General features: G+C 41.6%; 1 protein-coding gene across 2 annotated transcripts in view; it reads left to right on the forward strand.

Moving 5' to 3' along the window:
- LOC124711420 (putative fatty acyl-CoA reductase CG5065) overlaps positions 1-16,490 on the forward strand; it is a 262,399-nt gene that overhangs the window by 164,013 nt on the left and 81,896 nt on the right. Inside the window, exon 1 of one of the 2 annotated variants that reach the window (XM_047241482.1) lies at positions 9,083-9,118. The exons of the other annotated variant lie outside the window; for it this stretch is intronic. Coding sequence (XP_047097438.1) covers positions 9,084-9,118 — 35 coding nt within the window. The 5' untranslated portion in view covers position 9,083. Of the gene's footprint in view, positions 1-9,082; positions 9,119-16,490 lie in introns of those variants that run through there. 2 annotated transcript variants of the gene reach the window in all.

The following is a 16,490-nucleotide window of genomic DNA, read 5'->3' on the forward strand; positions in this document are numbered from 1 at the left end:
GTTTTTATAAATAATACACAGGAACATTTCCATAAAAATTTAATTAATACTTTGGCACTGGAAATACTTAATTGCTTGAAACAACATCCAACTTTCTTTTTGAAGTAAACAAAAATAAATTTATAAACACACTTCATCACACTGGGAAGCGCCCATCTACTCAAATAGACTATGAAATAATCATTTCTTAAAATTTTAAGATATTACCAAATAAAGGGTTAAGAGCGTGTTCAGAAACACAGCGTTGTTGTAATCTCATGTAAACTTATGGCCAAAACGAGTGGTTCCACTATGTTTACGTCCATATGTATGCGAACAGACGTACTTTCACATATCTAAGTGTAATAATTAGCTAACAATGACGTCATCGTAACTCCCCAGTCGTCGAAATGTTTGCGTAAGAACTTGGTCAAGGACTTAGGTCAAGAAGTATCGAAGCATATAACGCTGCTAAATGAGTCGAGAGATTACCGACATTGGGGTGCACTACAATATCACTCTCGGAGTGATTTCAGGGTGTCGACAGTGGTATGTTCTAAACTGGAGGTTTAGTTTTTGAAGTTGAGCTGTTCTCAGAATAAAACTTTTGATCATAGCCTTGCTACATGGTATTTGAATAATGTGTGTACACTAGGATCTAGTCACCACTACATATGAAGGGCTTATTTCAATAGTGGTACAAGTCCATTTTTGTTCATTCTGAGATGCAGAGTCCTCAAGTTAAATGACCGCTGAGAAATCTGCAGTTGACATACCAGAAATATTCAAGTATATGTACTTGACTATTTCTAGTATCTCAACTGTAGATTTTTCAGCGCTCATTTAACTTTAGGACTCTGCATCTCAGAACGAACAAAAATGGACTTGTACCACTATTGAAATAAGCCCTTCATATTTAACTGCTGATAAATATTCTAAGACAGCTTCTTCAAGGATTTAATGATAGACATTTGGATTATAGGGATCAGATATTCATAAACTGTCACATAACACAAGAAACATCTGTTGCAGTTCAAAGATATATTTTAAAAAAATCCACTTGAAATAAAACAAAAACTAGTCCGTTGTTAGTCTTGTCGAGTCTCTACTTCTGGGATATAATTCAACACGCCACAAACTCTGAGAAAACTTCAGACGACTTGAAGTACACATAAATGGTTGCGTAAGATACGTAGAAGGGGCAGTCTAATGTAAACCGATCATCGACCACAACGAGACAGTGGAATGGTTCCTTTCAAAAATAATCATCGTACGCATTAAGACATTTATCCCACTGGGCGACGAGACGATCAATTACAGTTTCATAGAGCGCGGTCGGTTGGCGGTGCATCCACAACCGAATTCACTCCTGCATTTCCTCGTCCGACCGAAACAGATGACCACGAATGTCTTTGTTCAGGTCGCCAAAGACGTGAAAGTCACACGCCGAAAGAGTGGGCTATACGGAGAATGTAACACTGTTTCCCAAGTGAAGTGCAGCCTTCGTCCGATGGGCAGTATGGTGGCGGATGTTATCATACAACAGCATGATTCCGCCCGACAGCATTCCTGGGTGTTTTAACTTGATGCCGCGTCGCAGTTTCTGCAAGGTGTCTTCATAGCACTGCCCATTGACTGTGGCTCCACGCACCAGGAACTCGATGAGCAGAGGAAGCTTCCTGTTGCACAATAACGCCCGTCCCCACACTGCCAATTGGTCGAAGGCTACACTAGGGCGATATGGTTAGGAAACACTGCCACATCCTCCGTACAGTCCGGATCTTCCACTGTTTTATTTTCACTTCTTTGGCGACTTGAACAAAGACATGGGTGGAAGTCGGTTTCAGTCGGACAAGGAAGTGCAAGAGTGGGTTCGATTGTGGATCCGTCAGCAGCTGATCGTATTCTACGAAACACGAATTAATCGTTTCGTCTCCCAGTGGGATAAATGTCTTGACGCGTGCGTTGATTACTTTTGAATGGAACCATTCCATGGTCCCGTTGTGGTGGATGTTCCATTTTCATTTGACTGCCTGATATATATACCTCTCAGTTGTTTCATCCTGTTAAGGCCCCTTACGCTCAGTTCTTATGGATGCGAACAAGCAAGGGGCTGAGTGTCACACATTCTTCATCGCTTTCTTAGACATTGGATCGCTCAGTGTCTCTTCTCACATTTCATGTATCTACAATTATTCAGTAACTTCCGTTTATCTGATTTTCACCTCTTTCTGTACCTGTGCATAAATCTCAATATTTTTCCAACTTCTATACCGTACACTTGTGGATCAGATCACCTAGTAAGGTGCATTTGATGGCAAATCATGCAACATTCAAGGTGTTCCTCTTGTTACTGGTGCAGCTTTCATTTCAGCAGTTTTCAACTCTCTTTCTCCTTTCCAACAGCAAACCAGTGTCTCTTTCCCATAGTCATTACACTCCCAGCTTTCTCTTCTCTATTTTTATATTTTTCTTTTTCTTTTAACTTCTTCTGCAGATGTGGGTCTCCCAGTATCACTTCCATTATTGTAATAATTAATTTACTTACTCTATTTCAAGTTTCCTCATATGAGGGAGGTAACAGTGATTAGTCTTCATTGGGATGAATGCGTCGAGCATTTCTGGTTGTGATCCATCGGACGGAGATTCCTCCTCAAGTTACAGCTGAATGTTATGTTGGCGCAAACCAGTTCGATGGAAACGTGTGAAAAAAAATCGACCATGCTCATTAAAACCATCATCATAGAGTTCTCCTGGATGGATTTATGAAAATCCACTGACGATTCTAAATAAGAGTGTAGGACAGGGACTTTAACCGGCGTCTTTCAAATGTGAGATCCATGTAATAAACGCATTGACACCTCACCAGGTACGTCCAGCAGACATCAGGTGGGGAACAGCTCGTCAAAATAATTCAAGCTTCACTTCCTTCGCGTAAGACGAAGTCCGCTGTGTCAACAGCAACACCATGATAACTGTGTCAGTGGCACTTTGACACTTTTGTGCCTTCATCGTTCTTATAGATATTATTTCCAACAGTCCCCAATTACTTATACAAAATCACTCTCGGTAGATAAAGGATTTACGGATAGAGTAGTTGTCAAATACACAAGTGACAGCGCGAAGCCTCATAGGAATTAAAGCGGTGGACCCTAATCTGCGTAAGCTACATTAAAAAAAGGAACATGGTACTTAAAGCACGCGAAAAATAGGTAAGTTCATCAATCGAAATCACGGTAAAACCTCTTCAGCTACGAAAGTCAGTAATAATTTTACTGCAGAAGAGATCTACGAAGAAAAAGAAAAAAAATAAACATTGACTTCCGATATGCACCTTATGTATACAACACATAACTTCTGCGAAAACTGTATTAACAGAATTCGGTCTTCCCAAACCATTTCACCGCGGACTATCGTACGAACCACGGAATAGAAAAACCACTACAGTCGCATAGTAGAGGAAAGGCGTTAGGACCAGACGAGATACCTATAAGATTCTATAAAGATTATGCGAAGTAGGTTGCTCCTCTTCTAGCAGCAGTTTATCGTAGGTCGCTGGAGCAACGAAGGGTACCTAACGACTGGAAAAAGGTGCAGGCCATTCTCGTTTCCAAGAAGGCCCGTGGGACAGATACGCACTGTTATAGACATATAACGTTGACTCTGTGTAAAATTATGGAACACGTTTTATGCTCAGTAATTATGAGTTTTTGGAGAACGAAAACATCCTCTATGAAAAACAACATGTAATTCGTAGACAGATGTCTTCCGAAACTTTTCTCGCGCTGTTCTTCTATGAGATCCATATCGCTGTCGAAAACGGCGCTCAGGTTGATGCCCTGTTCCTTGGCTCCAGGTGGGCCCTATCGTTTAGTGAAAATTACTAGCTTATCGAATATCGGGCCAGATTTGCGACTGAATTCAATACTTCCTTTCAGACAGAAATTAACAAGTCGCCTCCTAATGGAACAAAATCATTAGATGCAAACGTAATTCCCGAAGTACTGAGTCAGTGTGATAAGACCATTACTGTTTATAATGTATATAAATTATCTAGAAGAAAGCGCCGGATGCTCTCTAAGGCTGTTCACAGGTGATGCGGTTGTCTACAACAGAGTAGCAACGCCAGAAGACAGTGTCAATATGTAGAATGACCTGCAGAGGTTTGATGAATGGTGCAGGCTCTGGCAGTTGACCCTGAACGTAAATAAATGTGACATATTGCGCGTACATAGGAAAAGAAATTAATTACTGTACAACTAATCTACTGGTGAGAAATTGCTGCAAACAGTATTACCGTGAAGTATCTAGGAATAACTATCCGGAGCGACCTAAAGTGAAATGACACCATAAAACAAACAGTAGGAAAAGCAGATACCATACAGAGGTTCATTGGAAGAATCTTAAAGAAACGTAATTCATCCAGGAAGGCTTATAAGGCGCTTGTTCGGCCAATTCTAGAGTATTGTTCGTCAACCTGAAACCCTTACCAGGTAGGATTAAGAGGTGGGAAAGATCCAACGAAGAGCGGCGCGTTTCTTCATGGGATCGTTTAGTCGGTGCGAGACGCCCAACAAAGCCTGCTGGCAGACGTACGAAGAGAGGCGTTGTGCTTCACGAAGATGTTTACCATTGAAATTTCGAGGGCGCGCTTTCCAGGGTTATGCCGACAATACATTATTTCCTCCCACACACATCACGCGTAACGACCACGACAAGAAATTGGAGCCAATACAGAGGCTTACCGACAAACATTCTTCCCACGCGCCGTTCGCGACTGGGTAGGAAGGATCAGTTAGTGGTACCACAAGCACCCTCCGCCACACACCATCGGGTGACTTGGCGGAGTTTGATGTGGGTTTATAATCACTCAGTGGAACGCAAATGCGCAAAACTATGAAGCACGAGCACAGTCATCCTCGCGACGAGTTACACATCTGGTGCTCATTCTCTTGTCAGGGGAAGACAAAGGCATCTTTACTCCACTTTCAGCACGCCAAGTGTACAACCAAGGTATGCAGCACGTTATGTGAGGACTATATTGGTCAGTTATATTTGTCACACGGTGTCTGTTTCTATCACTAAAGTTCCTCACCACTGAATTACTGCCGCTTCCAATTGAACATCGCTATACAATTTTCAGTCTCTTACAGACAGGATGCTCCACTGAGACAATGGAAAGTCCAGAAATGTATTTATACCACAAGCTGCTTCGTGAGACTGGAGAACTTTGAGAACTGGTAACTTCCATGAAATAAGAACAGATTATATTTCTTGTGTATCTTCAGAAGTGACGATTTCCAGCTCTTGTAAGGTTTTGAAACGTGCCCTTTGAAATATTAATGAATTACTGTGCTGGAAAACCTCTTACGTTATTTCCTTTTCAAACAGTTGAGCAAAACTGAACGTACTCAGACATTACTCTCTTTACTTATTCTGATCAACACTAAACTGACACACGATATTTTTAGCGCAACGCAATCTGACTTTCAACAATCCCAAGAATGGCCCTGACTAACAATAACCTATAAGTTTCATGAATCACTTACCTCACAAAAATCTTCGTTACTCGAACGACTGCAGTACAGAGAGCGCCAATACTGCCAGTTAAATAAAAGATTCTAACTACTGAAGGCACTAACTACTGATAGGCATAGTCGGCAAATGAAAGATTTTGATAGAGAGCAAGCAATGTATTTACCTTAATAATGTTCAAAAGTCATCATATATATATATATATATATATATATATATATATATATATATATCAGTTCATGATATCCGGTATAACAAATTTACTCTATCCGGCGGACACACGCCCAGATCGTCCGCTCTTAAAATTCTGCCATCTCTCTCCCCACATCCACCACTGCTGGCGGCTCACCTCCAACTGCGCAACGCTACGCGCTGTTCACATCCAACTGCCCAACACTACAATGGCGAATATTCCAACAATGCCAACCAGCCACAGACTGCACACAGCACAGCCAGTGATTTTCATACAGAGCGCTAGGTGACGTTACCAACATAAAAATCTAAACAGCCTGCTTACAGTTTCTCAAGGTGTAACATGCAATTATTAGGTTGGTACACAAGTCGGCAGCGTTTTTGTTTTGCAAAATGTTATTTTGGTTGCTATTGGTTTATTTTTCGATTTTCATTTTATTTGCAGTTTAATTTTGCTATTTGAGTTTGCATATTGTTTTTTTGTCATTTGAAGAACGTGAGTGAACCCGTAGACGCTAGAAAAAGGGGAGGTAAGTAGATAAATATGAACATTTGCGACATATTCTACCATTTGAGCTCAACAGAGGAGTAACAGTGGCCAGAAACATTTGCGCCATGTATAGGGATAACACCATTGGACACAGCACGGCAAGAAAATGGTTTTTTCCTCTTAAGGAGAATCGTTTTGTAATTAGTGAATCTCCACGTTCAGGAAGACAATCGGGTTTTGATGATGATCGTTTCAACGCATTAATCCCCAATGATCCACGTCACTGTATTTCAGAACTGGCAGATGTCATGAACTGTGATCATCCCACGATGTCCGCCCCCGGTTCAAATGGTTCAAATGGCTCTGAGTACTATGGGACTCAACTGCTATGGTCATTAGTCCCCTAGAACTTAGAACTACTTAAACCTAACTAACCTAAGGACATCACACACATCCACGCCCGAGGCAGGATTCGAACCTGCGACCGTAGCAGTCGCGCGGTTCCGGACTGCGCGCCTAGAACCGCAAGACCACCGCGGCCGGCCCGCTCCCGGTAGCTGTCTGCTCGGCGCGACAGAATGTCAGTCTTAAGGGCCGGGCTTCGATTCCCGGCTGGGTCGAAGATTTTCTCCGGTCAGGGACTGGGTGTTGTGTTGTCCTAATCATCATCATTTCATCCCCATCGACGCACAAGTCGCCGAAATGGCGACAAATCGAAAGACTTGCACCCTGCGAACGGACTACCCGACGGAAAGCCCTAGTCACACGACATTTATTTATTTATCCCACGATCGTGCGACATTTGCATTTAGTAGGGAAGATTAAAAAATCAGGTATGTAGGTAAAGCATGCTCTAAGCCAAAATCACAAAAATCTGCGAGTGAACATATTTGCATCTCTGCTTGCTCGTCATTAATTGGCTCGTGAACAACACCAACTATTCCTATCTTGTTTCATTACTGGTGAAGAGAAATGGTGTCTTAATGTTAACATAAGGAAAAGAAAGGAATGGTTGAGCTCAAACAAAGCAGGAACTCCCCGTACAAATGTTGTTGTTGTTGTGGTCTTAAGTCCTGAGACTGGTTTGATGCAGCTCTCCATGCTATCCTATCCTGTGCAAGCTTCTTCATCTCCCAGTACTTACTGCAACCTACATCCTTCGGAATCTGCTTAGTGTATCCATCTCTTGGTCTCCCTCTACGATTTTTACCCTCCACGCTGCCCTCCAATGGTAAATTGGTGATCCCTCGATGTCTCAGAACATGTCCTGCCAACCTATCCCTTCTCCTAGTCAAGTTGTGCCACAAGCTCCTCTTCTCCCCAATTCTATTCAATACCTCCTCATTAGTTATGCGATCTACCCATCTAATCTTAAGCATTCTTCTGTAGCACCACATTTCGAAAGCTTCTATTCTCTTCTTGTCCAAACTATTTATCGTCTATGTTTCACTTCCATACAAGGCTACACTCCATACAAATACTTTCAGAAACGACCTCCTGACACCCAAATCTATACTCGATGTTAACAAATTTCTCTTCTTCAGAAATGCTTTCCTTGCCATTGCCAGTCTACATTTTATATCTTCTCTACTTCAACCATCATCAGTTATTTTGCTCTCCAAATAGCAAAACTCCTTTATTACTTTAAGTGTCTCATTTCCTAATCTAATTGCCTCAGCATCACCCGAGTTAATTCGACTACATTCCTTTATCCTAGTTTTGCTTTTGTTGATGTTAGCCTTATATCCTCCTTTCAAGACACTGTCCATTCCGTTCAACTGCTCTTCCAAGTCCTTTGCTGTCTCTGACAGAATTACAATGTCATCGGCGAACCTCAAAGTTTTTATTTCTTCTCCGTGGATTTTAAGACCTACTCCGAATTTTTCTTTTGTTTCCTTTACGGCTTGCTCAATATACAGATTGAATAGCATCGAGGAGAGGCTACAACCCTGTCTCACTCCCTTCCCAACCACTGCTTCCCTTTCACGCTCCTCGACTCTTATAACTGCCACATATACAAAACATAGTGTTATGCTTCTAGTGGAACAGCGACGGTGAAGTATGCTACGAATTGCTTCCCCGAGGTGTAACTATCACCGCCGATATTTATTGTCAGTATCCGAGACGCTTTGCGGTCGCAGTCCAGGAACAACGACGAGGAAGACTGTGTGAAATTATGCTACTCGACAATAACGTCCGCCCACATTCTGCTACACTAACAAGAAAGATTATATAGGAGTTGGGTTGGGAAGTCATTCCGCACCCAGCTTATTCGCCTGATCTTGTGCCTTCAGGTTTTCACCTTTTACACTCTCTATCGAACAACCTGATGAAAATGCGCTTCGAACACGGCTCGACGAGTTCTTCGCCTAAAAACGACGTGATATCTACAGTCGCGGATTCGAAAACTTACCCCAGCGTTGGTAGACTGTTGTAAATAATGAAGGATAAAACTCACTGCTTAAGTCTCTGTTGTGTTTGTTACACTTATGGATAAACGTTACGAACGTATGCACCAACCCAATACTACGTGGATGAAAGTGTTTCCATCCTAGTAAAAGCTAGCTCTTTGTGTCGATGGAGGAAATTTTGCGATAGTAACGTGGCACGGGCGACACCAAGAATCACCAAAAAAACCTATCGTACTCCTCTTTTACTGGCGCCTTCTTTGAACACAAACGTGGCGACGACATCGAATACGATGACGGCGACAAATGTATGTTAGCTCAGGGCGCCTAAAAAATAAAAAAGTAACGGCGCGGCTGCAGGTAATAGGTCCCGCGCGGCGCAGGAGGTGACGTCACTGGTGCTAGAGACTTCCCCCACCCGCGGGTGATGTATAAATTGCGAGTACACATAGGCTCCGCCAGTTCACGTTCCGCTCGTGATGGATTCAGAGTGCACTCCGTCAGTGTCAGACAGGTAAGTTACAAGTTTGAAATACTTATCGGTACGTCAATTTCGCCCGTTTTGAAAACGATTTTGTACAATAACACACAACCAATCGACGAACCACATCCTCCGTTCCCTGGGTAAGGTCCAAAGCATACGGAATGACGAAGAAAGCATCGATACGAACGTTAGGTCGTAAACTACAAGAAAATGAACTGTTTGAGATAAGAAAGTGGAGGTGGCGATTTACCTTTTTTTTTAATCTAAAGTCGAAAGTATTAGAAGAAATTGAACTAATTTCGCTAGCTATAACATTTGTAGCACTTGTACATCATTGACGCATTGCAACAACAGCAACGGCTCATTTACGTCTTCGGCATTCAAACAGAAAGTGCTTCTGTTGAGTCAGGACTGACAGACTTCAACAAAAATTCGTGGCATTTAAATGACAATTTCGGAAGCTTGTGAAACGTTAACAAGGTCTCCACATGTTTAGAATACATCAGTTTCTTTGCACGAGTCTACAGTGGAGAGACACGTGGAAATTTTGGCTGGCCGTCAAACAAGTTATTCTCTTCGAAGCATCGTCTCATCAAATGGTGCCCTCAGGTCGTCTCGAACGTTATTATATTAACGTACTAGCTGACAAACTCGGCACTGTCCGGATGTTGATTTTGCCAATTTTCTATTGGTTGCGCATCTTAGTGTTTATGAAGTCATTTATGCTGAACTACGATAGGTAGGTGGTTCTTACCCCCACAGCGATTGTTGCCAGACAGTCACGGATATGTGTATCAGCTTTGTTGGGAATCGGTCCAGTGGTATAGGAGGAGACGTGGAACATACATACATCCATTTTTATAATATCTGTGGCTTTTGGTAGTAGTACATGTTACAGAAGAATCAAGCAGTCATCTTTAGTCAGTCTGGTTGGAAGCATATACCGGATAATCAGATAATCGTGTACATTGCCTTGCCCAAACGTTCGCATTAAACCGATGGTTAATGGCACAGGAGAGTATCTTGCGTCGAAACATGCCTGTTACTGTTGTAATATCCTTGTCTAGCGTCTTGTCTACTAAATAAACAGTATTAATTGCGTAAAAAATACTTATTCAGACACATTTGCAATCAGAACTGAGAAAACTGTTATCTGACAAGTGAGAGGAAAAGCTTCTGTGGCGCTGTTCTTGCAGGCAGCTAGGGTGCAACTGGTTCTAATTATTCTGTCAACGTGCGAAGAAGTTCGTGTTCAACATGCTGGGTCCTGTTCAGAGTCTGGAGAACTTGCTTACCGAATCAAGAAGTAGGTATCGTTCGCCACCTTCTAGTGACATACCGCCATTTTCTCGCAGTTTTCTTTGTGTCGCAGCAGACGTTGGTTGCTCCAGAATGAGCAATCTTCGTAAATTATTATGGGCTGACGTTAAATGTGTCGTGCGGCACCAAAAACAAGTTGCACGTCTGAAATTTCTTGCCGGATAAGCAGTTCCAAGTTGACACTAAATAAAAATGTTCGTCGATAACAAAAAGTTATGATCTGCGTTGTAATTGATTGATAAATAGGGTACTACCACTGCGCTATGGAAAGAATCAAGTGGATTAGCCAATTTGCAGCGACTCTCGTGTAAGCAGGTCTATCTCTCAGGCGCTACTAACATCAAAGAAGTACGGTCTCTAAACAAATAACTAAGTTGTTCCCATCTGTGCTTTCGTTATCTAAAGTAGTTCGTTTTGGCATCCAGTACTTAGAATCTACCTTGCAGAAACCTGAGTGCTTGTCGGATATACTCGTACATCGCAGTTGAGTTACGCGGGTCAGACGCTAAAAGCATAGTATTATGCATCTGTCGTTTCTCCAGCTGAGCCTAAGTGTCTGTCAATGCGATTGTAAATTTTTAAATGGTACATTTTTCTATTAAAATTTAGTCATCTGTTGTGTCAGTAATTATTCTATCTGCAAGAGAAAATGGGAATTTACGAAGTGATTGGTGTACCGAACTTTTCAACTCTAAAATTTTGATTATCGACTCCACCAGATTGGGATGACTGATCTGTACGTTCATATGAACCCTATCTGCGTGCGTGTTCATTCACTTTAAGAAAGGTATCCTTCTTCCTCGTGGTTACGATGGGTTTTAATCGAACGGCAATCAAATAAGAAACGAAAAATGTTGCTCTGTAAAGGGAACCTATATTACAAAAACACTAAACGACTGAAATGGACACACGGGAGAAAGGTCCCAAAAGTTGGTTGCCTATCCAACGACACCCAGGGCAAAAAAATTATTTTTCTCTCTATGTTATATAAAAGGAAATGTCCTGGTTGACTGAATCATCATCGCCTAACCCAAACCGCTGATACAAACATTAATTTCGAGAGGGTGTTGATCTTATACCGTAAGCATCGCTTAAGAAGGGATTTTTCTAAATTCCACCCCGGAGGGGGTGAAACACGAGACGAAAGATTTTTCAAAATATGTCGCTATTGAGCCAATTTTGAAGCTGGAACTAAGAAAAATGTTATTTCGTTTCTTAGTCAGAAATAAAGAAACATGAATTTCAGAATGTTTGGAAATTTAACCCTTACTGGGGTGAAATAGTGGGTGAAAGTTTTTTTTAATAAATCATTATTAAACAATTACTACAGCATTTTTAAAGCTAAGGCTATGAAAATTAGTATTTGACCCCTCGGCTAGAAATAAAACAACTCGTGTTTCTGGAAATTCAACCGCTAAGGGAGTGAAACAGAGGATGAACACTTTTATGAAAATGTTTCGTTATTTGAAAACATTTTAAAGCTAAATCTATGAAAATTGATATCTGACTCCTCGGTTAAAAATAAAGAAATATGTATTAGGGGATGAAAGTTTCTACGGAAATATCACCATTTGAACTCAAAAGGCAGGATTAACGAAAACTTCCGACTCCAGCTATCAGAATGTCTTTTTGGTCAGAAGCACATTCAGAAAATACCGTATGTCTATTTCCTCAATCAGCGTGAAAAGTGTAGGTGTTGCAGTTTGTGAACTAAACCAAAGGAAGCTAATTAACAGACACCATGACAAATCGCCTTTGTCAGCTCAGCATAGAAAACGAAGCGGCTCTTTAATACACTAATTATTCAGGCCTAATGTAAGTATATAAAGTTATTTTTGTTGTAGTTACTACGTTAATGCAAGCGAAACAGCGAGCGCTAAGCTAGTATTTCATATAGTAATTGACCAAATTTATACATTTAAAATGCTGTGTAAATCCGCTAATTACGAGGTATAATCTTACGACAAAGGTGAAACACAATAAAATCGAGTACTGGAGCTAAAAACTTTGTATAAGACTTAAGGCAGTGTGACTCTAGGCCCGCAAATTCCACACTATATTCGGCCAGTATTTGAGAATGAGAGCACTTAGCAACTTCCAACAACCTTTGCATATAATTTCAAACAATTTCGAATCTTTTTCTTGCAGACACCTTCCACAAAATAACGGAAGGAAAAAAGTTAATCAAATTGCTCTGAGCACTACTGGACTTAACATCTGAGATCATCAGTTCCATAGAACTTAGAACTACTTAAACCTAACTAACCTAAGGACATCACACACATGCATACCCGAGGCAGGATTCGAACCTGCGACCGTAGCGGTCGCACGGTTCCAGACTGAAAAAGTTAATCACTTATTACACTTTCGCTATTCGTGAAGTAAAATTTCAGCATCAAGCATGACGTTTAATTTTGTTACATCTTCACTACTAACTCTATTTGCAAAACATTTTGCAGACATTATCCACATATGCCATTGAATGTACCTGTAAACTTATATCCTCATGCGATCATATACCTCAGGAGCTCTGACGTCATTGGCATTGAGTTACGTTTCATATTTGGGAGCTCGTTTCTTTAAGGAACGGTTAGTGGAGAGTTACTGGCGAACGTTAGAATGCACGGCCGCCATTGACATCATTAGACAAAACGATCAAACTGATCAGTAATCTAAATTATTAAAATTTCTTTAACACTTAGTTTAAAACGTATTTTTTCGCGATAGCATATAAACTAACACTTTTCAGAAATATTCCAAAACCATAAATCGCCAAACAAAACCATTAAACTATGCGTTACACTATATAACCTCCAATGATTTAAGTGCTACTGAAGACAAATCATTATTGGTGGAAAATTAGCAGCAAAATTCTAGAAGTAACTGTACAACCAAATCACCCCTTTCTCAGACTAAATCGAGGGTGCCTCTTTACCCTCGGAATACGGCAAGCAAACGATAGGACCCGCGACTGCCAAAGTTTTTCTCTCTCTGCCGCAGAAAGGATCTTAAAACTACTCAATCAGCAGAAGTTACTGTTCCTGGCTTACTACCGCACTTTCGTCCATCACGGTATAACTTGATACATGAGTTATTAAGAGAGTCATAAAGCTGCAGTTTCCTGCCCCGAAGCAAAGAAAACGAACATGCCGGCGCAACTGTATTATGTATTGCAGCCAGGAAAGAGGTTGCAGGACGGCTTCGTGCTCTGGGCATCGCGCCGTTTCCGTGGAGCCGTGTATTTGCAAGAGGCGAAAGAAATGAGGAAGGGGAAAAGATGGAAGAGAAGCAAGAGGACGGACGAAGAATGGCAGGAGAACGAGGGGAAGAAGAAGGAGACAAAGAAGAAGAAGTAGGGTAAAAATTGGAGATGTATGAAACAGAATCTTGACATGATACGGATTGGACTGTGGTGAGCAATAGTTCCATAAGATCTACTTTTCTCTGGCACAGAGACTATTGTTTCTTGTCCGCATCTCGTGGTCGTGCGGTAGCGTTCTCGCTTCCCACGCCCGGGTTCACGGGTTCGATTCCCGGCGGGGTCAGGGAGTTTCTCTGCCTCGTGATGACTGGGTGTTGTGTGCTGTCCTTAGGTTAGTTAGGTTTAAGTAGTTCTAAGTTCTAGGGGACTGATGACCATAGATGTCAAGTCCCATAGTGCTCAGAGCCATTTGAACCATTTTTTTTTTTTATTGTTTCTTGTCTTCAGTTACTAGAGGGAGACTCTTGGTGCGCCAAGTAATCCAACACAACGAAAGGGTAAAAAGAAGATTTTGCGTCTGATGCTCTGATGGACAATGAATCAATAAATAAAACTTGCTTTTTGGGCATTAGGCCGTGGTCCGAAGCCTATTTCTCCGCGTAACGTTTCGTTTTCCAATGCTGGAGTCATCATCAGAGCCTACAACTACTCCGAAAGCAGTTCCAGTCTTCAACAAACTCAGCAAGGCGAACAGTTTATACGTATCAAAGCAACGACCGGTTCGCTGATGTCAGTTTATTGCGTAAGACCGCAGAGTCGCCCGGACGGAACTTTTTGTTTGGAAGAGTCGGTGCTGTTTGCTTTATTTGCTGTTCCGTAGATGCACATAAAAAGGACAGCTTGTTGAGCTTGCTTATAACTACTTTCTGGGTCGTTATAGCGTCTGAGGAGGTCTCTAGCGTTGGACCATGGCCAAATGCCCATAAAATAAAAATCGCCAAGGACACAAATACTGGTAGAAGCCTGCAGTGCCGAATAAAAAAATTTAGTAAGTGTGAGTACAGCCCGCGCACTGAGCGTTCCGTACAAACTTAGTTACGTACACTGACAGGTCATCCATGGGGGAATGGAGATTCTCGACGATTTTTTTCCTGCTATCGACATTGATACTGGCATCATACTGATCCCGGGAATTAAGACTGTCGGCAACGTTTTAATTTTAATTTTTAACTCGGATAACAAATGACGAAAGATATTTACACAGTGAAATTTTCACTCTGCAGCGGTGTGTGCACTGATATGAAACTTACTGGCAGATTAAAACTGTGTGCCGGGCCAAGACTCGAACTCGGGACCTTTATCTTCCGCGGGCAAGTGCTCTACCGACTGAGCTATCCAAGCACCACTCAAGACGCGTCCCAACAGCCTTAAGTCCGGCAGTACTTCGTCTCCTACCTTCCAAACTTCACAGCAGCTCTCCTGCGAACCTTGCAGTACTAGCACTTCTGGAAGAAAGGATATTGCGGAGACATGGCTTAGCCACAACTGTGAAATGTTTTCAGAATGAAATGTTCACCCTGCAGCGGAGTGTGCGCTGATATGAAACTTCCTGGCAGATTAAAACTGTGTGCCGGACCGAGAGTCGAACTCGTGAGTTCGCGTCCGGTCCAACACACAGTTTTAATCTGCCACGAAGTGACAAAAGATATGACACTTCCGATGTTATAATTACAAATTAACCATTTTCTGTTTTTTCTTCTACTGTGGAACCTTGCTTCTTGCCAAATTTCATGACTCTTGGTGAATGGGAAGTACCGTACACCTTTAGATGAGTGAACTTGCCAGTATCAATATATGTGACATAAATGGCCGTATCTTTTGATTACATTGACTTAAAAGATTATACTTTTTGCACTGCCAAAGGACCATATACGTTAGTAATCGACAAATTTGAACCTGACATGTCCATCCGTTCCTGAGAAAAAGGTTCTTAACAGTCGGACAGACAGACAGACTGCAAAGTGATCATATAAGAGGTACGTTTTTACCGACTGAGGCTAATGCCACACTAGGCGATTTTGTCCTCTCGATAATAATCTTGCTGAAATAGTCGCCTAGATTATAATCGCGGTGGATGAAGTCGTTCCGACGAAACTGGGTGCCGCACTAGCGACAAAAATCGGGGTCTCCTGAAGTTGTGTTGCAACTAGCCACGAGAGACACCATGCATGATGACCTGTCATTCAAAACTGAAATATTAAGCTGCAGTAGCATTATATGAAGTTCGGCATTGCAGAAAGCGTAACCGCTAACGAAAATTGCGGATTCATCCAAATATTATGAATCGTCGAAGTGAAGGAAAGTTTGTGTTGTTACACAAGAAACTTAGGAATTAACCGGAGAAATCCTTTGATTATTACCACATGTCCGTAGCATCTTTCGACTTACTGTTCTCGAATATAGATACTAACTTACAAAAGAAGGATACCAATTTATGTGACTGTGTTGGTGCGGAAGAAAAACTTGCAGTAACATTGAGGTACACTTTTAATTAAATAGAGTAAATAATTTAAGGACATGAACACACACTTAACATAACGTTAACATAAACTAGGTTACAATGAAAGAGTATACATTACTAGTTCATCTCAGCTGCCTAATCACTTATAATATTCTTCAAATGACAAGATCGAGTCTTCATCCGGCAGTCCAGTAACTGGTGAAAAATAAGTGATTGGACTCTCAGGTGTAGGGCTTGTCGATGTCGACGAACCTGACAGCACAGTATTTATGAAGGAGTCACTGCTGCTCCCTACAGCCTTTCGGCTGTAAGATTTTGTTAACTGTAATGTTTTTCAAATGTTCAAATGTGTGGGAATT

The sequence above is a fragment of the Schistocerca piceifrons genome, chromosome 8 (genome assembly GCF_021461385.2).
Source record: "Schistocerca piceifrons isolate TAMUIC-IGC-003096 chromosome 8, iqSchPice1.1, whole genome shotgun sequence".
NCBI lineage: Eukaryota > Metazoa > Arthropoda > Insecta > Orthoptera > Acrididae > Schistocerca > Schistocerca piceifrons.